General features: G+C 40.8%; 2 protein-coding genes and 2 pseudogenes across 8 annotated transcripts; 1 reads left to right on the top strand and 3 right to left on the bottom strand.

Annotated features, from left to right (window-relative positions):
- Positions 1–1,711: 1,711 nt before the first annotated feature.
- LOC117269988 (UDP-glucuronosyltransferase 2A1 pseudogene) lies at positions 1,712–4,705 on the bottom strand (annotated as a pseudogene). Its single transcript, XR_013487980.1, has 2 exons — positions 4,562–4,705; positions 1,712–3,512 (listed from the first exon to the last, which is right to left on the bottom strand). The product of XR_013487980.1 is annotated as a UDP-glucuronosyltransferase 2A1 pseudogene (transcript).
- Positions 4,706–5,088: 383 nt separating this feature from the next.
- On the bottom strand, positions 5,089–9,174 carry LOC117267118 (UDP-glucuronosyltransferase 2A2 pseudogene; annotated as a pseudogene). Of its 4 annotated transcripts, none has more exons than XR_013487978.1 (2): positions 9,021–9,174; positions 5,089–7,142 (listed from the first exon to the last, which is right to left on the bottom strand). The product of XR_013487978.1 is annotated as a UDP-glucuronosyltransferase 2A2 pseudogene, transcript variant X3 (transcript). The 4 variants fall into 4 exon arrangements; XR_013487977.1 differs by lacking the exon at positions 9,021–9,174 and adding an exon at positions 7,671–7,799; XR_013487979.1 differs by lacking the exon at positions 9,021–9,174 and adding an exon at positions 7,609–7,785.
- A 106-nt stretch (positions 9,175–9,280) lies between these two features.
- Positions 9,281–13,600, bottom strand: LOC117253768 (UDP-glucuronosyltransferase 2C1-like). 2 transcript variants are annotated; one of them, XM_033621452.2, is made up of 2 exons: positions 13,474–13,600; positions 9,281–11,405 (listed from the first exon to the last, which is right to left on the bottom strand). In XM_033621452.2, the coding sequence occupies exon 2, from the start codon at positions 11,403–11,405 to the stop codon at positions 9,822–9,824; it is 1,584 nt and encodes a 527-aa protein (XP_033477343.2). In that variant the 5' UTR covers positions 13,474–13,600; the 3' UTR covers positions 9,281–9,821. The 2 variants fall into 2 exon arrangements, with proteins under 2 accessions (XP_033477343.2, XP_078017325.1); XM_078161199.1 differs by lacking the exon at positions 13,474–13,600 and adding an exon at positions 12,567–12,665.
- A 1,456-nt stretch (positions 13,601–15,056) lies between these two features.
- On the top strand, positions 15,057–25,138 carry chrna5 (cholinergic receptor, nicotinic, alpha 5). Its single transcript, XM_033621473.2, has 8 exons — positions 15,057–15,288; positions 15,662–15,802; positions 19,144–19,295; positions 19,477–19,521; positions 21,882–21,991; positions 22,220–22,397; positions 22,475–23,161; positions 23,313–25,138. The coding sequence occupies exons 2-8, from the start codon at positions 15,712–15,714 to the stop codon at positions 23,469–23,471; spliced, it is 1,422 nt and encodes a 473-aa protein (XP_033477364.1). The 5' UTR covers positions 15,057–15,288; positions 15,662–15,711; the 3' UTR covers positions 23,472–25,138.
- The last annotated feature ends 547 nt before the right edge of the window (positions 25,139–25,685 follow it).

Genomic DNA, 25,685 nt, shown 5'->3' with positions numbered 1-25,685 from the left:
TCAATTTTGGGCTTATAATAAATGCCAGACATTAAGTTAATCAGGACCCTTCAGTAAAAAAAAAATTCGAAATGATCAGTGTGACACTTGCTACAATAGCGGTAGGTATCTACAGAGGAAACAAAGACTGTCTGTAGATTCTCAGGTGAGCAACACCTTTGTATCCTAGGACAGCCTTTATCCAGAAGAGACTCACTCGGAGACTTTATTGGCTGATCTCTGCAGCCTGGAGATTCAACTCAAGTCTGACGAAACTGACACATACAGCAGTTGTGTAGCTCTGACTCATATTTCTTGTTACTTACAACATTGCCCAAGTGCCAGTTAAGCCCATTAAGTGTAGAAATTGGGGCAGACCCTGCATGTTCATCCTGTGGGAGGGCTTATTCAGGACTTCCTGTATGGCCCTGAGGAAGTTGTTGTCTTTATCCACTCCGCTCCCCTCACTTTTAGACACAGCAGGGTGTCACATTCATCAGCAAAAAACAAATGAAAAGCTAAAACTGGGACTCAATGGAGTCTTGAACTACTTTCCTTTCTTCTATGAATAATGAACTGTTTGCATGACCTTGACGGTAAACTATTCTTGCCCCGAGGAGCCAGCCTATAACTCTTAAGGCTTTCAGAGGTAATTTGGCAAATGCTGCAGCTTACTGACTTTTTGTTACAGGGATTTCACCTACAAAAGTCTCCAGAGACATACCCCAGTCCAAATGTTACGGGACAGCTTTAGGGGCAATGGGAGACTTGAACAAAATAGCAACTCATCCTAAGCTACAGATATTATATTACAAGGTTCCAGGTCCAAAGTCATAAATAACATGCAACTGTTATTTGGCAAAGAACTCACTCTCAGCTTTTACATACAATATTATTTATAATACCAGTCGTGGGCCAGTTGTTCTTTTGTTATGTTAAGGTGGAGATGGCTGCACCATATTATTATGAGCTAATATTACACCTACACCCCATACTGGTTTGGTAAAGAGAAGCGAGCTAACAGTACCTTACACTATTAATGACCCTAATTTGTTTCTGACGATGACATACATGCTCACCTTTCCCTCATGAGGGATCAGTCAAAGAGCCATGAGAAAAAAAATCCTGTATCAGTGATTAGAATTCAAAATCACTTGAACATCGTTATTTCTAAAATGTGCAGCTCCATGTGTAAATAATAATTCCTAGAATTTCAGCATCCATTATTTCAACACATTTACTTGAATGAAATCTCAAAACCAGACGATCAGACTAAAGTGAGAAATGTTCCTCATCAGCACTGGAATTAATGTAATCTTATATGTTGTATAAATAACTAAGATCGAGGTATCAAAAATAGTCCATATTACAAAATTGTTCAGGTAAATAACACACCTCAAGATTTATTTAAAGAAAGGATTTAAGCATTTAAGGGTCCAGAATAGCCCCGGTGTGTCACTCTAATCTTTGTGTGTGAAATAGGATATGTTTAAATCCATACAAGCCTACACTTGTAGCTCAGAACATGAATCCCCAATACTGTGCAACATCAAGGAAAAAATGTAGTCATTTTAAAATGGGAAATCTAAGTATGCTGTGCTACAGTGTGAGACTAAAGCTGAAAAGTCTTGAATATCAGTGGAGCTAAGAGAGAAAAAAGCTACAAACATATGCAAAGGCTATTTCCATTGTGTGCTAATTAAAGAGGACAAACTCATGACCGGTTCACACATATCTTTGTAAATGCTTTTATTATGTTCCCCCTGAAGTGGCCAAGTCACTGTACATTGGTTATTTTTTCAAAATAATGTACTTGCCAACCTGCCAAGAAAAACTGCATGCCGAAGATGAAACATGTTTGTTTATCCAGATTACCAGGTTGGTGAAATAGCAACACCATTTATGGTTTAGATTTAATTGCAATTGCTACTTTGATTTTTTTTTTTTTTTTTTAGTCACGTTTACCTTTTCTTCTCAGACACAGGGAGCATAAACACCTTATTAAGGCAGCAAAGGTGCCCAGAATAATCAGTACAACTCCAGCTAAGAACAGCATCACATCAACAGAGTGGTAGGAGTACCGGGGCAGTCTGTAGGACTCAGTTCTCAGGTGAGCTGCACCTTTGTGTCTCATGACAAACTCTATCCAGAAGATGGCGGTATCTAGCGGCTTCATTGGCAGATCTCTGTGCAGCCTGGAGAGTCTCTCCATGTTCATCCTGTGGGAGGGCTCATTCAGGACTTCCTGAACACCCTGAAAGAATATGTCTTCATTCATACTAAAAATATCAATTATCTTCCCTGCTCCTCTCACTTCAATTCTTAATAGATTATCACGCTGATCAAAAATCAAAGGAAGTCCCAAGATAGGAACTCCGTGGTAGATTGCTTCTTGAACACCGTTTGTTCCTCCATGAGCCACGAATAGTTTTGTCTTGGCATGTCCTAGGAGATCGTTCTGTGGCATCCAGTCGACTAGTAAAGTGTTGTTGCCCAGAGTGGCCGGCCTGTCACCTTTATGTCTCCAGATGACTTTCTGTGGTAATTTAGCAAAAGCTGCAGCGATCTCATCAGCTAGGTCACGGGGAAGCTCTCCAATTAGTGTCCCCAGAGACATGATGATGACTCCATGCTCTCCAGAACTCTGCACAAACTCCTCGAAGTGTTCAGGGAGAGGTTTTGCAGGTTTACACTGAAACCCTCCCATATAGACGACATTAGGCATGGTGGGACGAGGGAACTCAAACACAAAGTCCACTCTCATCAGCCAAATGTCTGCTGCTGCAAAGAGGGTTAAAAAGTCTGTGTCTGGACCTAAATATTTATCAATTATGCCAGCATAATATGGTAAAACATACTGTGCTATCTGATACTCTCCAAAGCCAAAAGCAATTACGTTGAGAACTCTCTGAAGAAAGCTCATTTTATCTGGGAGCTCAGTCCCTACAATAGGGATGTAAGACAGAGGAGAAGGTGCGATTGAAAAATGACCTTCACCTTGACTGGTCCATCTCACATTGTAAACAAGAGGCAATCTTAGGTAGCGGGCAAATACAACACCTATTGGTGTAACAGGGTCTGTAAGGACAAGATCATATTTGGCATCCCGTAGAGACTGCATCAGATCTTTGTTCTCAAAAAGCAGCTCAAGCATTTTGCTTGTTTTCACATGCATCTCAGAAGACTTTTGTGCCATTTCCATCTCCAGTTTGAAACGTGTCCAGGCAGACTTCCCTCCCCTCTGGATTTCCAGCAACTGGGTCACAAATGCAGTTAAAAATTCTTCATCAAATCCAGATTCTGTATCGAGTGTAATTGAAGTATAGGATGGGGAGGTTTCCTTGATGTACCAGCTGTCTGATGATCGCACAACAGAAACGTGGTGGCCCCTTGAGTGTAGTTCCTCAATAATGATTTTCATGTTCACCCAGTGGCTCCCATCCACTGGAAAAACGAGAACCTTCCCACCATAAATCACAGTTGGACAGAGCAAGAAGAGAGTGATCCCAATCCAGGTGGAATGCATTTTTATTCTAAAGTTGGAAAGGAAGCATATTTTATCTTAGCAAATGCATACTTTTTTAGCAAAACACTACATTTTCTTAAATATACAGAATGAGGTTTCTATCACTGATTTGTCAATGAAAATTCTGCTGTTTACCCTCAGTCTTTTCAGTTTTATAATCCTTTACAATACCTCAACCACAAAAGTGCCATTTGTACATCACTCACTGCATTTTGCATTGAATTTGTAAAGAAAATACTGTTTTTCTCTCGTGCCTCCACAGTGAACGAAGAATCCAAAAACAAAGAAAATCCTTGATGAACTAAAGTCATAGGGGGTGGCTGGTGCAGTAGGAGTTCACCAGTTGAGTTGAGGTGATATAATTAAGGTTTACTGTGTCACTGGTAGTAGTTTGGGTGTTTTTCTGTTGGAAAATGGGTTTATTTTGTGTGTATTTTTGGTTATCTACATACAGTATACTTCAAGTGCACCGGCCTATAGACTGGCGCACCTCACCCCCCTGCAGCAACACTAACTTTTAATTGCTTTTATAATAAATGCTTGTTAGGGCATTTTGACCTGCACTGACTATTGGCTTCATTATTGATTAACCTGTAGTTATATGAACGAGGACTTTGGTGTTACAAGAGAGAAAAAACTTTTTTTTTTTTTATGAATTCAAGGTAACGTGTGGTGAGTAATACATTGCCAAATTGTCATTTTGTGGGTGAAGATTCCTTCTCACATTGTTTTGCTTTTAATAGTTTTGCTGTAGTATGTAAAGCCTGCTGATTTAACCTAATTATTGATGTATGATGCTATATAGCGTACAGTAACTCAATTTTTGTTCATATGCAAGCCTTTTTAAACACTTTTACTTGCAGTAAGGACTAACAAGTGAGTAACCTGTACAGCTGAGAGAATCTAAAGCACTGGAGAAATATATTGAATGCTAAAAATAAAATGAAAAATAAAAAATTAAATGTTAAAAATGAACTTTTGGTTAAACCCAGTAGCTCAAATTGACAGCTATCAGTCTTTTCTACTGGCAAAAGATGAAAGAAATTCCAGTATTACCTTTTTGGCACACAGTGTGTTTTTCAATATTCTCCTTTGCCAGAGGGTAAAACACGTCGTAGTCCTTCAAGGTTCTAATCTTAGCATGACTTTGGTACCGCAGTAGCAGTTGCTTAAATGCCCAGGTGATAAGGAAAGGGGAGTAAAAGTCATTGTGTGACTCTTACATATAGCCGTAATAAAACTCAATATCTTAAAAAAAAGATTAAGATTGTGATAATAATTCAGGTCATTTTATTGCAATTACATAATTCCCTTTAAAAATGCTACAGCAACATGCCTTTATGATAGCTTTGTTATGTGGCTCACAATGCTCCCATTGTCATCTGAAAAATGTCAAATTATAAAATAGCTGGTGTTTAACAGTCAAGGGAAATACTGTAAATGGCTCAACAACATCACATGCTGGCTGGTAATGGTACCAACAAATCCTCATGTAGATCAGGTTGTTTTTAATTCATCTATTTCAACAAACCTGTCAGCAGGGCAAATCCATGCTGGTTGGGAAAAAAAGAAATAAAAGTGTATTATTTTTCTTCACTCTTATGGTTCACATTGTTTATTTTTATTGCCAATATAAGCCTTTTTATTATTTTAGAATCCTCCCTTCAACAGTGTGATTTTAGCATAATGTAGTATACAGCAAAAACCATACAGAGTATAGAGAGTTGAAACTTGTATCTTGTCATCATATTTATCTGCTAGTATGGTAGTTTCCATTCACAGTGAGTTCTCAGACTTTGATTCAGTTAGAAACAAAAGGTACATTGTTACACTGATGCATACAGACAGATCATTTAAAATGACCCTGCTTTCAACAAAGTAATGATTGTGCTTTTGCACACTGGTGGTCAAAGGTGGGAGTTACATTTCATTTTTTACAGTACACATTTTTCTAGAAAACTTTAGGCACCTTGCAGACACATTTCAAAGGTAAAACATGTACTCCTTTCAACTGATCACAGCCGGATTACTGGTTAGTCAGATTTCACTTTTCTTTTGGAACACAATCTACAGCATGACCGTACTAACCCAGCAAATAATAACAAAATCAGTAGCACAACTGTTATTAAAAATAGCATCACATCAACAGAGTGGTAGGAGTACCAGGGCAGTCTGTAGGACTCAGTTCTTAGGTGAGCTGCACCTTTGTGTCTCATGACAAACTCTATCCAGAAAATGGCGCGGTCCAGTGGCTTCACTGGTTGATCTCTGTGCAGCCTGGAGAGTCTCTGCATGTTCACTGTATAGGAGGGCTCATTCAGGACTTCCTGTATGACAGTCTGAAATGTTTTCCGATCCAATTCAGAAATATCCATGACTTCTGCAACACCCTTTGCTCTCAGTCTGGAGAGGTTGTCGGCTTGATCGAAGACAATGGGAATGCCTACGATTGGAACTCCGTGATATATAGCCTCATATATTCCGTTAGTTCCTCCATGACTTACAAAAAGTTTTACATTTGGATGTCCTAGGAGGTCATTCTGTGGCATCCAGTCGACTAGTAAAGTGTTGTTGCCCAGAGTGGCTGGTTTGTCTCCTTTATATCTCCAGATGACTTTCTGAGGTAATTCAGCAAAAGCTGCAGCGATCTCATCAGCTAGGTTACGGGGAAGCTCTCCAATTAGTGTCCCCAGAGACATGATGATGACTCCATGCTCTCCAGAACTCTGCACAAACTCCTCAAGGTGTTCAGGGAGAGGTTTTGCAGGTTTACACTGAAACCCTCCCATATGGATGATATTCGGCATGATGGGACGAGGGAACTCAAACACAAAGTCCACTCTCATCAGCCAAATGTCTGCAGCCTGAAACAGGGAGAAGTAATCTACATCTGGGCCAAAGTAGCGCCTGGACAGTGCAGAATAATGTGGCCCAACTACCTGCTTGTACAGATGCATCCTCATGGTATAGAAAACTACATTTTTGATTCTCTCATAGAAAGTCATCTGATCTGTTAACTCTGAAGGAGGAAGCGGGACATAGGAAAGCGGAGAGGGTGCAATAGCAAAATGGGCTTCACCATGAACAGTCCATCTTGCGTTAAACACTAATGGCAATCCCAGATAGTGAGCCAGCATTACTCCTCCTCCGTTAGCAGGGTCAGTCAAAACCACATCATACTTCGCATCTTGCAAGGATTTCATCAGCGCTGTGTTTTCAAATATGTGCACAACCACTTCACAGATTTTCTTGTGCAATTCAAAGAACTTGTCTTTTAGCTCCATGTCTAAGGCAAAACGGGCCCACACAGACCCCTTGCTTTGTTTGATTTTAATAACTTCAGAGACAAAGAGACGAAAAAAATCCTCATCTCCACCACCGGCAATGTCCACTGTGAGAGTATTGTAATGTGGAGACGTTTCACTGATGTACCAGCTATCTGCAGCCCGAATGACAGTCACAGTGTGTCCCCTTGAATGCAGCTCCTCAACAAGTACTCTCATGTTCACCCAGTGGCTTCCGTCATGTGGAAATACCAAAACTTTCCCACAGTGGGTTGCTGGAATAATGACAGCCAAAAGAGAGATGATGGAAGCCAACGACAAAAACATCTTTAATTCCTCTCAAATGGTGCAGTCTGAAATACAAGTACAACAGGGGGGGGAAGAAGCTGTTACTTACGCAATCCAGGAAATGTGTGCACAAAGACAACTGATATACCAGGCTGCCCACAAAAGGGAGCTACAATGAGGCTCCTTTCAATTGTCTTTCTATTTGAGTGGAAAAATGCATTCTGACAGCTGTCACGTGGATGTGGCACATGGGGCCTCTCTGAGGAAATTAGAGTGCTGTTTGGTGCCAACAGCTCCGCATGCATGTTTTTTTTAACCCCAATCTCTCTTAGCAGCAGTGTTTTTACAACTGGAAACGTGTTCAGGTTGAAAGAAGTATTCAAGAGCTTCCATCTAAGAAAACACATAATCCCGCATGCATTAAATCCTATGCACCTATTTCTAATCTTTTAACAATGGACATGGTTCAATAACATCAGCTGGTTAAAACTAGAAACAGATGTATCCCTTACTGTGCTGAACACCGCTTACAATCCTCTTCACATGGATCTCTGTCTTCTCTTAAAAAATAAATATTTAAATGTCAAGCTTACAGTGAAAACTCCTCCGGCACTCATGTAACAATCTCTCTCGCCAGACAGCTGAACCCAAACAAAACTAAACAGACCACTGAAGAGCTTTATGTCAAACCAGTGTGGCAAAGAGACACTTCCTGGTTTTTGTCACACCCTCAGAGTCAGTTGGAAAAGATTGTTGTCTCTCGCTAGGGCAGCTTCTAGCTGCAGGGTTATGAACAGGAAAGCATTACTATAATGGATATACATACGTCTTTCACACAATTGGTGCACCAAAGTCAAATGCAGGGGGACTTTATATATTAGAACTGATGTCTTAAAATACAAAGACAACAAATAGTGGAAAACTTTCTTTTTATTTATGTCAATGGATTTTAAACAGTATCTGCACCACATATAGTATAGTGTCATTTGGATGGTACATAATACCACCTGATTGAGCAGTCCAAAAAAGAACACTGGTTTAACACCTTAACCACATTTGCTATGACACATTAAGTGTGACATTCGTGCAGAAACATTTATACAAACACCTCACAAGCAGTGAATGCCAGTAGTTCAATGTAAAATAACAACTCACATAAATATACTGCATGTTATATATCAAACAGCAGTAATACAGAAAAATCTAACATTAAATTTCTTATATATGTCTTCTTGTGCACATAATGCTCAAAAGTATGGACCTGATTTAGAAAGATTCTGAACTTTATTGATGTGAAACGTGACTAACACGTCACTAACATGAGAGAAACAAGTCTATTAATAGCAAATTTACATTAAATCCCTTTCAACCTCACTTGACTCTTACTTCATGTTGTGTTGAGTGTCGACAAACAAGTGAGGCTGATAAAACCACTTCCTTTTTTTCCCCCCCTAATGTAACATATCTACCTGGCCTTTGCCTCACAGCAGTCCTGCTGAGCTTAACTACACTTAAGTATTAACTCTTTAAGGAACTCATTGTAGTGCAGTGAGGCAAAGCTTCACAGCAATCTACAGGAAAGTGTTTTCTTTACCACAGTCACACTGACATAAGATATTATATTAGAACTGAAGAAATCTGAAACAACACTTTGACTTAAGATTACTCTAAAATGAGCTTTGGATTTGTAATAAAAGGCAGGCAGTGATCACGCCTATATAATCATAGTTCCCACACAGTCCTGTGCACACCCTTAAGGTGAACTCCACCTCTTCGCAAACATGTTTATTGGACAAAGTAAAACATGCTTTTACAACAGGTATAATAGAGTGCAGTAGTTGTTATCTACGCTACTGTGAGACTTGGTAGTGACATGTGCCTACAGTAAATACCCAATCTGAAGATAAACAAACAGATCTTTTGTGTATTTCCTCACAGTTTACCATTTGCAGGTCCAGTAGTTTCAAATATTTTCTTCTCAAATGTACAAACCACAAACTTGGGATTTAAAAAAAAAGCTGTGACTAAGTGTGGCAGGAGCACATTCAAAAACTGTAGCTTTCTCACTCCACACAAAGCAGCAACACCTGAGGCTGATTGCAATGACCTTCTTAAGGACATCTACACCAGTTATGTCAAGGGAAAGATGCACCACCTAGTGGCTGGAGGTGTAAAACTGAAAATGACTCACAACAGGCAGAAATGTGTCAGAAAACATTTTTTATCTTCTCCAGGATAAATCAGACCTAAACAATCAACGTCTGTTAAATCTCTTTCAGTGATTGGTTTTACACAGAGTTACATTTAGCTACATGAAATGACAACTTAGATAAAAGGCAGGTTTTAACCTCAAACGTGGGCTCTTTTTTATGACTGTGAGCCCCTGCTATCTCATAATACCTAAAGACATTAGGTATTAGGGACAGTCCTGCCATTGCCCCTGAACAAAAGTCAAATACAGGTCACAAATATTCCCACTGAGACAAATATAACTCAATTTACATTCATATTTACATTCATTTCTAGTACTTGTAGTCTTGGTTAAAAAAAGGTCTTAACATCAGTTCAGTACATGCAAATACTTACGATAAAACAAATTAAAATAGCATACAATGTCACTGCTGCGCATCTGCCAAAATGTTGCATATGGGCAAACCTTACATTGATCTCTTATACTACACTCCCTATCAGTTTGGATATTGATGCTTTTAGAAAAAAATACAAAATGTATTTCCCTTGAATGATTAGTCACGTTTCACTTTACGTTTACACATTGTAGTATATAAACACCTGATGAAAATGACAGTGGTGAAAAGCACAAGCAGCACAGCTCCAGCCAGGAACAAAAACACATCAACAGAGTGGTAGGAGTACCAGGGCATTCTGTAGGACGCTGCTTTCAGGTGAGCTGCTCCTTTGTGTCTGATGACAAACTCTATCCAGAAGAGGGCGTTCTCCAGTGGTGTTATTGGCTGATCTCTGTGCAGCCTGGAGAGTCTCTGCATGTTCACTGTGTAGGAGGGCTCATTCAGGACTTCCTGTATGACCCTCAGGAAGTTGTCGTCTTGGTCCACTGTTTTGATGGAGAGAATCTTAGCGGCTCCTCTCTCTTGAAGACGCAGCAGGTTGTCGTATTGGTCGAAAAACAAGGGCAGACCCACAACTGGGACTCCGTGATAAATAGCTTCTTGAACTCCATTAGTTCCTCCATGAGCCACAAATAGTTTCATCTTGGGATGTCCTAAAAGGTCATTCTGTGGCATCCAGTCTACTATTAAAGTGTTGTTGCCCACACTGGCTGGTCTGTCACCTTTATGTCTCCAGATGACTTTCTGTGGTAATTTAGCAAAAGCTGCAGCGATGTAGTCTGTTAGGTCAGCAGGAAGGTCACTCACAAATGTCCCCAGAGACATCAGGATAACTCCATGCTCTCCAGAACTCTGCATGAACTCCTCCAGGTGTTCAGGGAGAGATTTTGCAGGTTTACACTGGAACCCCCCCATATAGACAACGTTAGGCATGGTGGGGCGAGGGAACTCAAACACAAAGTCCACTCTCATCAGCCAAATGTCTGCATCAAGCATTAACTCATTAAATTCATTATCAGGCCCAAGATATTTGTCACACAGTTCCTGGTATACTAACTTAATCACCATTTGACTTTGTGTTTGGGTAATTACATGCAAGATGACATTTTTAACCCTTTGAAAAAAGGTCATCTTATCAGTGAATCCAGTTCCTGTTATAGGAATGTATGATAAAGGTGAAGGAGCAATGGCAAAATGACCCTCTCCAGCTATTAGCCACCGCACATTATAAACCAAAGGAAGGTTCAAATATTTGGCCAAAATGACTCCACCGCCCCAGCAGGGGTCGGTGAGTACCAGGTCAAACTTGCTGTCTTTCAGGATGCTCATCAACTCTTGGTCATCTAGCATTGCTGATACATATTCAGCTATGGCCCTGTGAGCTTCAACAAACGTGCCCAACATTCCTACAGTAATGTGGAGAAAACTCATCAAGGGAAGAGCCCCCCTGTCAAATTTAATGACCTTGGATACGAGTTCTGTAATGAACTTCTGATCTAAGCTCCGCTCCACCTGAACTGTATAAGTACTGTAAAAAGAGGCTTTATCCTTGATGTACCAGCTTTTGCTGGAACGCAGAAGAGTTATATTGTGTCCTCTTGCGTGCAAAGCTTGAAGTAGGATATCCATGTTTATCCAGTGGCTGCCCTCAATGGGAAAGACCAAGATGTTGCCACCTTGACAGGCTCTGGGAATGAGGACAAGCAGCAGCAAAGCAGTGCAGCAATGGATCAGTCTCATCTGAAACAAAGACAGTGGACAATCAATTGACTATGGTGGAAATATATTGTGTCCATTTCAAAATAACTTTAAAAATAAAAACTTTCTTAAAGGGGAACACCACCTAAATTAAGAATTCCAATGTGTTATTTCCATGGCCCAGGAAAGTTCGATCAATATTTGTGAACATGGGCTACTCTCTTTGAAAGCCAGAAACCACAGAAGTAAGTTTTAAACTTGTGATGTCATAGGGTATCAAGTCTGTAGCTGCTCCTTAGACAATGAATGGGAGCCTGATTTCATGGATCCATAGTATGTTTTTTTTATACCCAGATGACCTAATTCTGTGGCAGTGATCTCAGTTCTGAAACAGAAAATGTACCCATATACTCTAAACATTCCCCTGGATGCTCTCAGTGTCATGTATAGCATGTTTCCTAAATCACTGGCAATGGAGCAGCTCCAGACTTTACACCCTATATGATAAAAAAAATAGTTTTAGCTCTCAAGCTTTTGAATTGAAGAGAGAGTTGTTCATTTTGACTATGTTTATGGACTGTCTAATACAGGGGTCTGCAACCTTTGCCATTAAAAGAGCCAGTTTTGACCAAAAATAATTTGAAAAAATCTGTGTGGAGCCACAAAACATGTTTGAGCCTTATAATCAAGGTAAATAGCCTATTCAGTCTAAATCAGCGTATACTTATGGTCTAAATAAGCATTTGTTAAGATGTTTTACCACAAGGTGGACACTGTGCAGGGCACTATTTATGATTATTTGGTACTTAAATTTTGCAGAGCTGGCAGTGAGAGCAAACAAATCTGTCCACGCACTACTACATTCTCTATTTTATTCAATTTACTTTTTTGGATTTGGTATCCATAGCTAACCAGCCACTGCTATCGAGGTTCAGCAACATTTAGATTCATAGAATGAATTTCCATAGACTTCTTTTCTCAAAGGCTCAAGGAGCCACTGGACAGGGGCTAAAGAGCCACATGTGGCTCCGGAGCCACAGGTTGCCTACCCCTGGTCTAATACTATAGCAGGGGTAGCCAATTTGCGACCCCTCTCCAGTGGCTCCCTGTGGCTTTGACAAAAAAATATGTCAATAAATAACGATATTTTTTTACCATTTTAATTTTCATTTATCATCATTGTAAACCTTAAGAAGTACTTACATTCTCCAACTGTAAAAATGCGCAGCCTATACACCAAATAAGAAAAATGTTAAAACATTTCATCCGCTAAAATGTGTGTCGAACATCTATGGCCTTGTACTTTTTCCTCTAAATTTTGCCAAACCTCGATAGCAGTAGCTCGTCGCACAGATTCCAATTCCAAAACAGGAAGTCTTGAAGGAAAACAGAGTATTTATTAGGGTGTGGACAGGTTTTTTGCTTTTAGCGCCAACGCTGCAAAAAAAAAAACCAAATGATCATAGAGCCTACTGCAGAGTCGCCACCTTGTGGTAAAACATACTAATGAATGCACATCTAGACCTATTATTTAGGCTTAATTGGCTGTGCTATCTTTATATAAAGCTCTAATATGTTTTGCAGCTATAGACAGATTTTTTTTCTAATCATTTTGGTCAAAAATGGCTCTTTTGAAAGTAAAGGTTGCTAACTCCTGGACTATAGTAATAACACATGAATTTTGACAGTGAGTGGAGTTCCCCTTTAACACTCGTGATGCTGCTCATGCTGCAGGAAACATAGGAGTCTGTTATAAGACATGAAGCCTATTGTGTCTCACTGTGTCATTTAGTTTTTACAGTACACCTCCATCATTTTCCATTGCAACCTCATTTTTACTGTATTTCCCAGTCAGCTCAAGGTTTATAGTCTGCTGTCATGACCGGCAGCTGGCATATTCAACGCTTACTTGTATAAGATCGTTACTTTTTTGCAAGTTTCTACAGCAAGATACCAAACTGCAGCGGGATTTTGACCACCCTGACCCACCACCACCCTCCTCCTCCTCTCCACAGACTGAGCAGCAACATATCATCCTATATGCCGTTAACATGCAGTAAACTCTCATTTCTATTCTCAAACATTGTTAACACGATGCATTAGTACTCACTGTGGACTGTGTTGTTCCTCCGCACAGATAAAGTAACGGTGTGGGGGAACTGCTTTGCACGGTGCCAATACATCTAACGACTTCAACAACCCGGAAAGGAGAAGTTCCGGATTGTGCAGGGAATGTTGCGTACAACTACCGTGATAAGGAAGTTAATGATTGACAGGATCAGTGTCATATCATCCAGAATTATTGGCATGTGTTAAAATAACTAGGATCATGGTTCATCATTCATGGATCATTTTCGGTTTATTGAATTTAAAGTCTGTGCTTCAATAAGCGCTCGTGACTCTGTGACTACAGTCGTTCATCATCATTAAGGTGATCTGTCTGTTTATTTAATCCCAGTCCTGACCTCATTAGACCAGCCCAACACAAGATGGCGATCTTACTATCACTTTGTCTCTTGGCAGTGATTAAAGGATTACACAACAGGCTGCACATTAATGTCATTTAAATTGTGCTAATATCAACCTGCTCTGGCTTTGTTCCAGTCTTTATTCTGACTTCTGTGATCTCAGAGAACAACCTAAATGTTCACCCTGAGGTGGCAGCCTTAGTGTCCGGATGTTAAATCTTGTCTTCGGTCTACTGTAGGCTGTTTTTAGCTTTCATTGAGTGATGACACAAAAATGACACAGTATACTTTCTCAATATGTCTATGTGTCTGAATAGGTTTGATTGGTTTGTATAGTGTATTTGTATGTAACAGGACATGTATAGTTTGGCTTGGATTTCACAGTGTATCCCATTTTCACATTTTATAAAACATACAGTAGGTAAAATTGAACTTGGTCGCATGCATGCAATATTGAAAAGGGATCTTGTCATACTGATGCATATTATATATATATTATTTTTTAATAGTGGCAATCTGAAGAATCCTTCAAGGCTTTTTAGACTAATTATACAGCATGAAAAATTCAGTTGTAGCCTTGCTGGCCATTCTTAGTCATTAGTTTAACACGGCGTGTCACATAAGTCATTGAACAATGTGTTGAGATGAGAAGAAATGTTTCCCAGACAGATGACCATAAGGTGAGATGGAGTTACCCTTTTTCTCAGGGCTGAAAACATATTGTGTAGCATGACTCAGTGTGACTCATGAAAGATAAAAGAAACTAAATTAAAAAATTTTAAAAAATTACTCGAACAAAAAGGCGAAGATCAGATTTTCCTTTGTTACAAATAACAAATAAAAAGTGAAAAGTGAGATCAGACTCAAAACTAAGTATTCAGAGGTGATGGTGCTAATTAATTTTTTAACACAGGCTAGATATTGTCCCCCCCACCCCCCCACCCCCCCACGTCATACAGCCTCTCTGGGTCCCACAATATGCTGTCACCATGGAAGCACACACATTCACACATACAGAGAGACCGAGAAGAGCCGAGAGAGGTACAAAATGTAATATCACATCACAAACAGAATCAGTGGCAGAGCTGTGCTTGCCATTCTCTGATGCTGCTGTGAAGAGGCAGTGAGGTGGCTGCATGGAGGGGGCGACTATCCCCGTCTGTGATTAGTGACCACGAGAATCCTAGGAGGAGGGGAAGGGTGGGGGTGGAGGGTTATGAGGCGGGCTCTTGGTAGGATGAGGAGAAGGAGGAGGAGGAGGAGGAGGAGATGAGGATGCGTTCCTGTGCACAATTGGAAGCAGCAGGGAGTGAAGCAGCATCTGTATGAGGCGAGAGAAACAACCTGCATGGAATGGAGGAGCGCTAAAGCAGCACTGTCGCTGTCGTCAAGACTCCCACCGCCTCCACCACTGCTGCCACTCTGGATTCAGTATTGATGGAAGATGCTCAGAGCAGGTATGTATGCAGCATTTGTACGCTTACTGTGTGAGGTGAAATAATTACCCAGGAGAGGGTCAGGTTGGCAAGGTGAGAGCAGAGTGCGTTCTTGGCTTGTGTAGGATGCTGAATATTAAAGGTGTGATGAATGCAGTTTGTTATTTAGAATGCTTGACATCAGGATTTTAGGCTTTACACAGCCTATTCACTGAAATGAGCAGCTGTGTTTGCATGGAGCTTCACCAAAGGGGAGCAGGGGTGGCTGCCTTGGGATTTGAACCCTTAACCCAAGGCATGATTAAAGCCATACTCTTAACAGCACAGATGTTGGCTCATTGTACACAAAACCTACTGTATGTCATTACAGCTGTTTTTAATTTTTATTTTGCAGCTCTGTGATGCCCAAGGAACCAGCTGTGTGGATCCAGTGCCACCTCTGATATGATGCTGAGAGCCGGAGGAGCAGCCACCTCTCTCGCGCTGCTGCTGCTGCTGCCGTTGCTGTGCTGCTGCCACCTGTGCCACTCACTGCGTAAGTTTCTCAAGGACCGGGAATGCCTCATCAGATTACCATGGTGGAATGTCACAGTCGAGTACGACAGATGGCACAGTCGAAGATAAGTTGGACTCTAGTGGTTATGTAGAAACAGAGAAAATAGATGTAGATATTGGCAGATGGTCAGTAAAGAGTGAAGAGAGCTTGCCAAGTTGAAAAAATAAGGAATGGTGTTAGTTTGACCACTTACCTTCTCATATCAAATTCACTGTTCAGGCCGAAAGCAAACTACCCACCTACTGAACGAGCAGCACATTTCTAATGACTAAAAGACCGAAACCCAAAAACCAGATAGTGTGCACTAACAACACAACACAATATCTACTAAATGTGGGTTTGACTTAATTAAATGAGTCGTTTTGGCTGACATGAGCATTTACTGAACAGGCCTACTGAGCAAAGTGTCAGCCCCTGCCTCCCCTGGCCTTCACCTGCAAAATGTCACTCAAATTAAAATGTTCCAAACAGGAAAAGACACAAAAAGACAACAATGAGATGCAAAGGAACTACAAAGACACACAAAACGACAACAAAAAGACACAAAATTACCCCAAAGACACACAAAACAACTAGAAACAGACACAAAATAACTCCAAAAAGGGGTAAAACAACCAAAAAGAGAGACAGACCAACTATGACACAAGATGACTACAACACAAAAAAGGAAAATCAGTACAAAGTCAGTGTGTTTGTTTCCAGTCCTTTGTAGGAGAGGCCTTTTAAAAGTCTGTACGGGGGCCCATTGTCTCACAATACACCCATGGACGCATGGAGTTCTTGTTTGTTTGGTTTTCAGGCACTCCCAGGTCTTGTATATACAGTCCAATGCTACGAGGCTCGCACAGTCATCAAAAGGCCGACAAATGCGAATCAAAGCAGGGACAATAACAGGAACAAACAACAGGGAAAAAAATGTTCGGCTCAAGTAACGAGGAAATTGAAAGCTGTCTTTTACTCTGTATATCCTGAGGTGAATTAAACGTAGCTGGGTGGGCAGATGATAGGGTCAGGTGATGAGCTCAGGCATTAAACTCTGGAGACACAGCTTGTGGGTAAGTGAGGAACAGCAGGTGAGGAATGATGGGAGAAGTTATTACAGTATGCACAACACAGAGGCTAATCATATGTAGCAGCAGGAGAGGAGGGAGGAGAGGAACTGTTGTTGCCATGACAGCGTGTATATATAGCGTGTAAATATTTGTGTGCGTGTATGCATCAACTGCACAGTGACCTTGTATTCATGTATACAGAATGTTTATGCATATGTTGGTACATTTATGAACCTAATGGGTTTCTTTGCCTTCTGCTAAACATTTTATTGCTTTCTCCTTTCCTCTTTCCGCTATCGATGTTTTGCATATTTGGTTGGTATTAACGCATTAGTTTGACCTCGCTGTAATCCTCACAATCTCTATGATGGCACACAGACATTAAATATTCTGTGTTTAATTTGTATTGATTTGATTTGACTTTTTTGTGATGCCGCCGCCTGCACAGAGCAGATAGCATTGACCCAGGACTCTCAAATATTTATTTTCACCCAGCATGCAGTGCAAATGAGCATTTCCTTTATATATTTCTGACTCTATATATTCCATTCATCACACACTAAAACAGAGCAATGGTGAAACCAGCAGACTGTGCGGCTGCTTTCCAGTCGAGCAGGACGCTGGTGATGGTGGGGGAGCGGCTCAAGAGATGATGAATTTGCTTATTACGAGGTCATTGATTGAGGGTGTTGCAGCCTTGTCTTTATTGATCCGCACACGCTGAGAGGGGGGACTCCATACATTTGTGGTCAGTCTTGTGGTATATTTCTAGCCACATTCTCCGTCCATAAATCGAGTTTATAACTGCGCTGGCGAAAGATTTAAAGAGTGGGATGAAAGTAATGGCGTGTAATTCAAAATGCAATCGATATTTTCAACACCGTAGAGGAGCTCTGCTTCAGCAAAACAATGCGGCAGTTTGACTGTGATCCAAACAGTGTCACTGCAATGTAAAACAGGTCAGTTACTCATCTTGTAACTGCACCTAACTTTTTTGCATGCATGGATAGGTTAGACAAGCTTAAACTGGATCAGAAAAATAACACCATAAAGTTTTTGTGGGCTTTCTGTCTTTTCTTGGCAGTGTTAGTCAGATTGAGTCAGTTAAGACTAATGGCTGGTTTTGAACATGTTTCTTGTCAGTCCAAAAACTATTTTCACATTCTGGGGTCAATATACAACAATTCCTCTATCACCACCATAAGTCCAAAGTTCAAGTCATGTTTTGACCTGTAGCTCTTGATCATATTGACACATCACCACACATCACTGTCCCATTTACAGTATCCGCTGTTTACCTTTTATTACAGTACATTTACATCTACTCACCCAAGACTCGCTGGAAAGAGGTGGTTTTTTTTAAGTATGCCCTTTGAATTGAGAGTGTTTGCCTTATTTACAATCACCGACGCATATGAGTCACAGCACAAAACAGGTAAATAGGCATATTAATTTCCTATTTTGGTGAAAGGCATGCAATAAATAGGAAGCAGGCCAAATCTCTGTTCAAAACTGTTTAGCTGACATAACATTCCTCAGTAAGCCTGTGTGCAATTCATTGTTTGCAACATGCTTTTTTTTATGGAATAACGGCTTGCAGCCAAACTCTGGAATAATATCAAGTCAGAACATAAACATAAGACTGGGAATCCTTTGAGAGTCACGCTGCATATTAGCTGGACGGAGTACTGAGCACTGAGAGAAAACAGAATTCTGTTGAAACGTGTCAGCTCCAGTTGACAGGCAAGCAGCCAAATGATGCAAAAACACCAGGCTACCACTGAACACGCTCCACTCATGACTGCGGCATTGAATATCATCCGTCTTTTTCATAATGGCTCCATTACAGACACTTAACTGAGTAAAGGACACCTGCATCCTCTGCTGCTGTTGAATAACAAACAGGGGTCAAAGCTAGTTATTTTGGCATTGATTTTGAGGTTTTCATACATTATATGTCATAAGGATTCTTAACGCCATTTTATGGTCAGTGTGTGTCTGGGTCAAAGCTTTATTTTCTCTGTGTCTTGAAACCAGAGCTTTACCTGGAGGTCATATCCAGAAACTCTAGATGACATAAACACTGTAGTAAGGTCAGAGAGGTGAGTGCAGTGCTGTTTGAGAGCAATGATAAAAACAGAGCTGGAAATGGATTCATTATCAAGCACAGGACTACTGAATAAATCAAAGCTACTTTCTACATTTATGTACAAGTGAGTATAAACTTAGAATTTTTCTGTTTAACCTTATTTTTTCTCACCTGTTTAGGGGTTCCAAAACTCTCCTCCTTTGCAAAAGCAGAGGACAAACTGTTCAAATACCTCTTTGGAAACTACCAGAAATGGGTGCGTCCAGTGGAATACCTAAACCAGACGATCCGTGTGAAGTTTGGACTGGCCATCTCCCAGCTAGTTGATGTGGTGAGGATGGAAAAGCACTGATTATCGGTATTGTTTATGGGTTGTGTCACTGAGGTGTTAAGTCAACACATGAATGTAGCAGGGTTAAAAAGAAAGCATGCTATTCTAATTGTTTCTGTGTAGAAATGTTGCAGCTGTTTTTTAAATTAATACTTTACCGCTAATTGTCTCACCATTTTAGGATGAGAAAAATCAGCGAATGACAACCAATGTGTGGATGAAACAGGTAAGCAGAGCTACACATCTTACCTTAACATCGCATTTCACCATCATTGCTAAACACACAGGTGAAGTTGTTCAGGTACGGCCGTTAGTGTTTACTTTATGGTTGAGGAAATACCCTGAAACAACCTCTGGCATTGCATGGCATTTCGAGGCAAACAGTCACCCCTTTTTAATCTGGTCTGCTGGCATTTCACTGACAGTACTCATCTATATGAGTCCTTTTGGCCCTGTGCCCACACACCTGCCTCTGCAAGCTGCCTTCTCCCCACTCCCGCTCCTGTCAGCCTTATTCATGGTCTTGGGTGTCCTGTCTGTCAAGCATCTTTTGAGTTATCCCCACAGACCAGGCTCTGCCATTCGGGTCAGTTGCTCCCTTTCACAATGATGGATTACATCATGCAAAAAGGGTGATGGAAGGGCACTGGCTCCAGTGGTGCTGCCTATCTATCATACATGTCATTTGCAAAGTATGACAGATTTAATAATTGTATCTCCTTCATTTGGCGGTCACCTTTTCCATTTAGAAAATGAATACCTGCAGATTATTCTGTTGCAATGTACCTATCATGTATGGCATATCTATATTTCAAATCAAACAGATTTGCTAGTTTTTAATCCTATATGAGTGAATTTTGCTATTTTTGTTTATTTATGTACACTATTGTGTGGGCTGGGCTGGGCAAAGTATATGCTTACTGGACAATCTCACATCTGTACAGTAAATATGAAGCTACTGCCGACAGCCTTTTAGCACAGTTTCGCACAATGACTGGTAACAGGAGGAAACAGCTAGACTGGCTCTGTCCAAACCAAACCAAACAGAAATCTACCTACCAGCACCTCTAAAGCTCACAAGTAAACACACTGTATCTTGCTTATTAAACTGGCACATAAACCCTTGTAAAACAGCAATTTGTCATTTTTATACTGTGGTTTTTGTATGGATTTAAAAAATGAGATCTGTGTTGATTAGGTAGCTTTAGAGGTGCTGTTGGGCAGATTTTGTAACCAAAGAGCCAGGTTAGCTGTTTTCCACTATTTTCAGACCTTGTGCTGAGCTAAATTAGCCGGCTGCTGGCTGTAGCTTCTTAGCATACAGGTAGATGAGTGTTGTAAATATTCTCATCTCACCCTTGGCAAGCATAGATATATAAAGAGAACTGGTTACAGTGTTGGAGGTGGGGCCCCGTTCATTCTTATGAAAGTTGCAAAAAGGTTCGACCACCGCGTATAAAATTACCTGGGTGATCGGCACTGCTTCTGCACTGTGTGGTCCATAGAGCAGGTGTATTACAGACTTCGGCAGAACAGGCTAATTTAGGTTTAGCGCTCCGCTAACTTATTTATTGGACCAAATGGATCTAATCTCTTAAGTGAAACAAGTCATTGTTTCACTTGAGAGATTCAAGTCTAAAAAAAAAAGCACTGATTTACAGACATTGGACCACAGGGCATTACATGAAGCTGTAATTAGACTGTTTGACCACCACAAAAGTTGGCTTCAAAGCCTGGCGCACTTCCTGGGGGCCTGTTGCCAAGACAGCAAATAAGTGTATTTCCCAAAATGGCAGACCTTTACTTCAAAGAGACAGTTCACCCCAGATCAAAAATGCATATTTTCCTCTTACTTTTAGCACTATTTATCACTCTGGATTGATTTGGTGTGAGTAGGCGAGTGTTGGAGATAGAAGCTGTAGAGATGTCTGTCTTCTCTCTCGAATATCAAGGCACCAGATGGCACTCAGGTTGTGGTGTTTAAAGCACCAAAAAAAAAACCTCAACAGTAATGCTGCTTTGCAGACATCGTGAACCAGTTACTGAACATAGTCCATAGACTTTGTTGTGAGCAGTTTCACGTAGGAACTTTTTTTTTATATAAACACTACACTTGCCAGCTGTATCACCATGCAGAAAGAAATGTGCATCTTCTGCTAGCTCACCTAGCACTGCTGAGCTAGCTCACATTACAGCTCAGCTGAGGAGGACACCTTTAAAGTTTGTATCTTGTGATGTCACAAGCACGAGCCTCTTGTTCAAGTGTAGACACATGCTTCCATCTGTGCCATGATATGGTTGACAGGTGTAGTTCGGAAGAAAGAAAATAGTTCCTACATGTAACTGCTCACAACAAGGTCCGTGGATTATCTTGAGTAGCCACATCATGATTTATGGAAAGAGACATTGCTGTTGAGTTTTTCAGATGTAATTGTTGGGTGATTTGAATACCACAAGCCGATTGCCATCTAGTTCCATTATCATCAAGAGAGGGCAGACATCTCTACGGCTGATATCTCCAACACAAAGCCCCTTAAATGTGCACATTTGTTTGATAGGTTATTACAACATGTTCTCTTCATGTAGGAGTGGACTGACAGGAAACTCAGGTGGAACCCTGATGACTATCTGGGCATCACAATTATCCGAGTCCCTTCTGACAGGATCTGGCTTCCTGATGTTGTCCTATATGATAAGTATGTGCCAATATATATGGAAGTAAATGACAGGGAAGACATTTTATATTTTCCAAAATGTATGACCATACTGACAAGCATGCAGATCACAGCACTGTATCATAAACAGTCTCTGAAGGATTTAAAAGGACCTATACAGAAAAGTCTAAAACTAAAAAATGTAGGAAATCATTTGAACCGAGCTATCAGTTAACCTTTTAAATGAATAAATATTATTTCTTTTAACAGTTCAGATGGGCGTTTTGAGGGTACTGTCACCAAGGCTGTCGTTAAGTATGATGGAACCATATCATGGACGCCACCAGCCAATTACAAGTCAGCCTGTACCATTGACGTCACCTTCTTCCCTTTTGACCTTCAGAACTGTTCAATGAAGTTTGGCTCCTGGACATATGATGGCTCCCAGGTGAGTGTCTGCTCCACAGCACAGTATTGTTAGTCATGACCAGAGGTTGACATGAGATTTCACTCTGTATTTGACAGGTGGACATAATTCTGGAGGACTTTCATGTCGACAAGAAGGACTATTTTGACAACGGTGAATGGGAGATAGTGAAGGCCACAGGCAGCCGTGGTGTGAGGACAGACGGCAGCGCTTCCTATCCCACCATCACCTACTTCTTCATCATTCGCAGGTTGCCTCTTTTCTACACCCTCTTCCTCATCATCCCCTGCATTGGCCTTTCCTTCCTCACCATCCTTGTCTTCTATCTGCCCTCCAACGGCGGCGAGAAGATCTCTCTCTGCACCTCAGTCCTGGTGTCACTCACGGTTTTCCTCCTGGTCATCGAGGAAATCATTCCTTCCTCTTCGAAGGCTATCCCGCTCATCGGGGAGTACCTGGTCTTCACCATGATCTTCGTCACGCTCTCCATCATCATCACTGTCTTTGCCATCAACATCCACCATCGCTCCTCTTCTACACATCATGGCATGGCACCCTGGGTGAGGAGGATCTTCCTGCATCGACTGCCTAAGCTGCTGTGCATGCGCAGCCATGCGGACCGTTACGCCCCAGCCGGAGTAAAAAGAGCAGGAGGACAGTTTATGAATAAGGACCTGAAACCTGAACTGACACCTCTGCTCTACACCAGACACAACCTACAAGCAGCTTTGGATTCTATTCGCTACATAACCATGCATGTGGTTAAAGAAAATGAGGTCAGAGAGGTGAGTATGTTGGATTATGTTTATTTGCATATCTATCATTAACAATAAAAATGGTAAAGGTCATAAAAATTATCATTTTGGCCCCATACTTGACTATTCACTTTCACTACTGAGCTATATGCGAGACTGACATGCTTCCTTTTCGTTCCAGGTGGTTCAAGACTGGAAATTTGTAGCCCAGGTCCTGGATCGAATGTTTCTTTGGGCCTTCCTGCTGGTGTCCATCCTGGGCTCTGCTCTCCTCTTCATCCCGGTTATTTACAAATGGGCCAGCATCATCGTCCCTGACCACAGTGGCAGTATCCTCTAAGAGCCACAGTTCAACTAGACACAAATGGAGGCAAAGCACATTAACAGCTCATTATGGGTCTTATTTGAGATTTGGAAGACTGAGATGCTGTGATTACCACTCAGATGCAGTCCTGCTCTGCTTATCCACAGTCATTCTGTATGCCACAGCGGTGCCAGAGATCAAGCTGCAGATTTGGGGGCCTTGTTTGCTGAGTGTATTACAGACTTTTTTTCCTCTGCTTGTTTGTTTTAGAGAGATTTTGAATTCTGTATTTCTGAGTTTAAAGATGAATTATTAAAAGACTCAATATATGTATTACATATGATATGAAAATCGACATTCAGCCATGTGCCATACATTTTTGTGTACATCTCACTCATCAATACATTTCAATACATTATTTTCTCCAACTATACTTGCTGCATCCAAATGTGGGTGTAAATCACATGTGCAAGTTTAAAGCAAGTTACAAGTTACTGTGGTGAGAATCAAGCTAGTCAAGTCCCTGCCATACGTCAAGCATGTCACAAGTCAAGTCATATGAAATTCTGATTATCTGGTCAAATGTTAGCTTTCTAGATGACAGCTGACCAGCCAGTAAGCTAATAGGTTAGCTAAAATATACATTCACATATCTTTCTTTGTGAGATTTGTAGTGATGGATTAAGTTGGAAGTTGTGGTTGTGTCACTGATTTTTGAGCTGCAGTATTTACATACTGCTGTCCTCTTCTTACCACCTACACTGACTACATAATCTTTGAATCCAAAGTGTATTATTTTTGGACTAGCCCTCTCCATGATAGCTAATTCATATGTTGCCCTCTGCTGGTCCACCATGTCCAAGTAGGTTGCCAGGTTTGCACGCATGGCACTAGAAATTATCCAGTCATGTTTCAAAAAGAAAACATAACTTCTCATTATCTGGACAAATGCAAGTGCATAATAAAAAGTCGAGTCCTTTTGAGTTATCTGTATCAAGTCTAAGTCAAGTCATCCAGTCATGAATACCAATCAAGTCAAGTCTTTTATTTTTTTTTAGTCTCTTTATTGGGTTTTTAAGGACGGATAATGTGCATATTATAAAGACAGCAATCTAAATGCCACACAAAGGCAACATTAAGTAATGTCCTATATATAGATATATATATAAAGAGGAAGAGGAAAAAACAAAACAAAACAAAAAAACACAGTCTTTTATCATTTTAAGTTAAGCAAGTCCCAAATCCTCAAATCTGCAACTAAGTCTGACTTGAGTCAAGTCATGGGACTCGAGTCCCCTGCCTCTGCTCACATCATAGAGTGGAGATTTATTTTTGGTTGTGATAGAAATTTGTAGACACAAAATGACAAGACAACATGTTCTCACAGGGTAATCTTGGATAAATGTCCCACTAATGGCTCTTGTGCTTAAGGGTGCAGGATGCAGTGATGAATATCAATTGCTTTCTATTCATTTCAATACCTCTTTATGTACCCCCAAGTATGTGGCAGCTCGCCACCCAGATTGACACACACACACACACACACACACACACACACACACACACACACAGGATAGATAGGAGAAGACCTCCATTTGCATTTTACATACTTCCCTATTTCTGCATATCCCCTATGTACCCTATGTTTGAAAAGATGACCATTTTATCTGTGGGGCATAATTCAAATAAAAGTGATGGTTTAATTTTGCGTTTCTGTAATTCTAATTTCATAAATGTGATACAGAGCGAGAACAGGGAACAGAGAACAGTATCACATATTCCTTCTACTCTAATAAAAGATGTGATTTCTCCTTCTGTGTATGCGCCACACACATCAGGCACTCCTCCTTAGGGATGCACATGGTTTAATAGTTTTACTCTGCTTGACTGTGCGTGGAAAGGGGAACTTTCTTGCCCAGACTTGAGCGTCCCTGGCAGCCCTTCCTTTCAGCTAAGGACAAATCCGGCATTCTTTGCAGGGACTGTAATACGATCCTTAGCAACAGATCAGTGCAGAGGTCCTGAGTGTTCAGGATGTTTTTAGCCTACTGTAGCTTAGTGCAGAACTGAATCTAAAGTGAAAAATAGGTCTTATAACAACTCAGTATCTGTCTCATTGTGGTAGGTGATGCATGCAGATACCTTGTGTAATATAGTTTAGAGAAATGTACCAAAGGGTCTTGGGCATGCAACACAACAATCAACACCTCCAAGCACCAGGAAGACTCTCTGTGCCCCAGCAGCTGAGCA

The sequence above is a fragment of the Epinephelus lanceolatus genome, chromosome 2 (assembly GCF_041903045.1).
Source record: "Epinephelus lanceolatus isolate andai-2023 chromosome 2, ASM4190304v1, whole genome shotgun sequence".
Taxonomy (NCBI): Eukaryota; Metazoa; Chordata; class Actinopteri; order Perciformes; family Serranidae; genus Epinephelus; species Epinephelus lanceolatus.
Note: the sequence above shows the minus strand (reverse complement) of the source record. Positions and strands in the feature narration are given on the sequence as shown.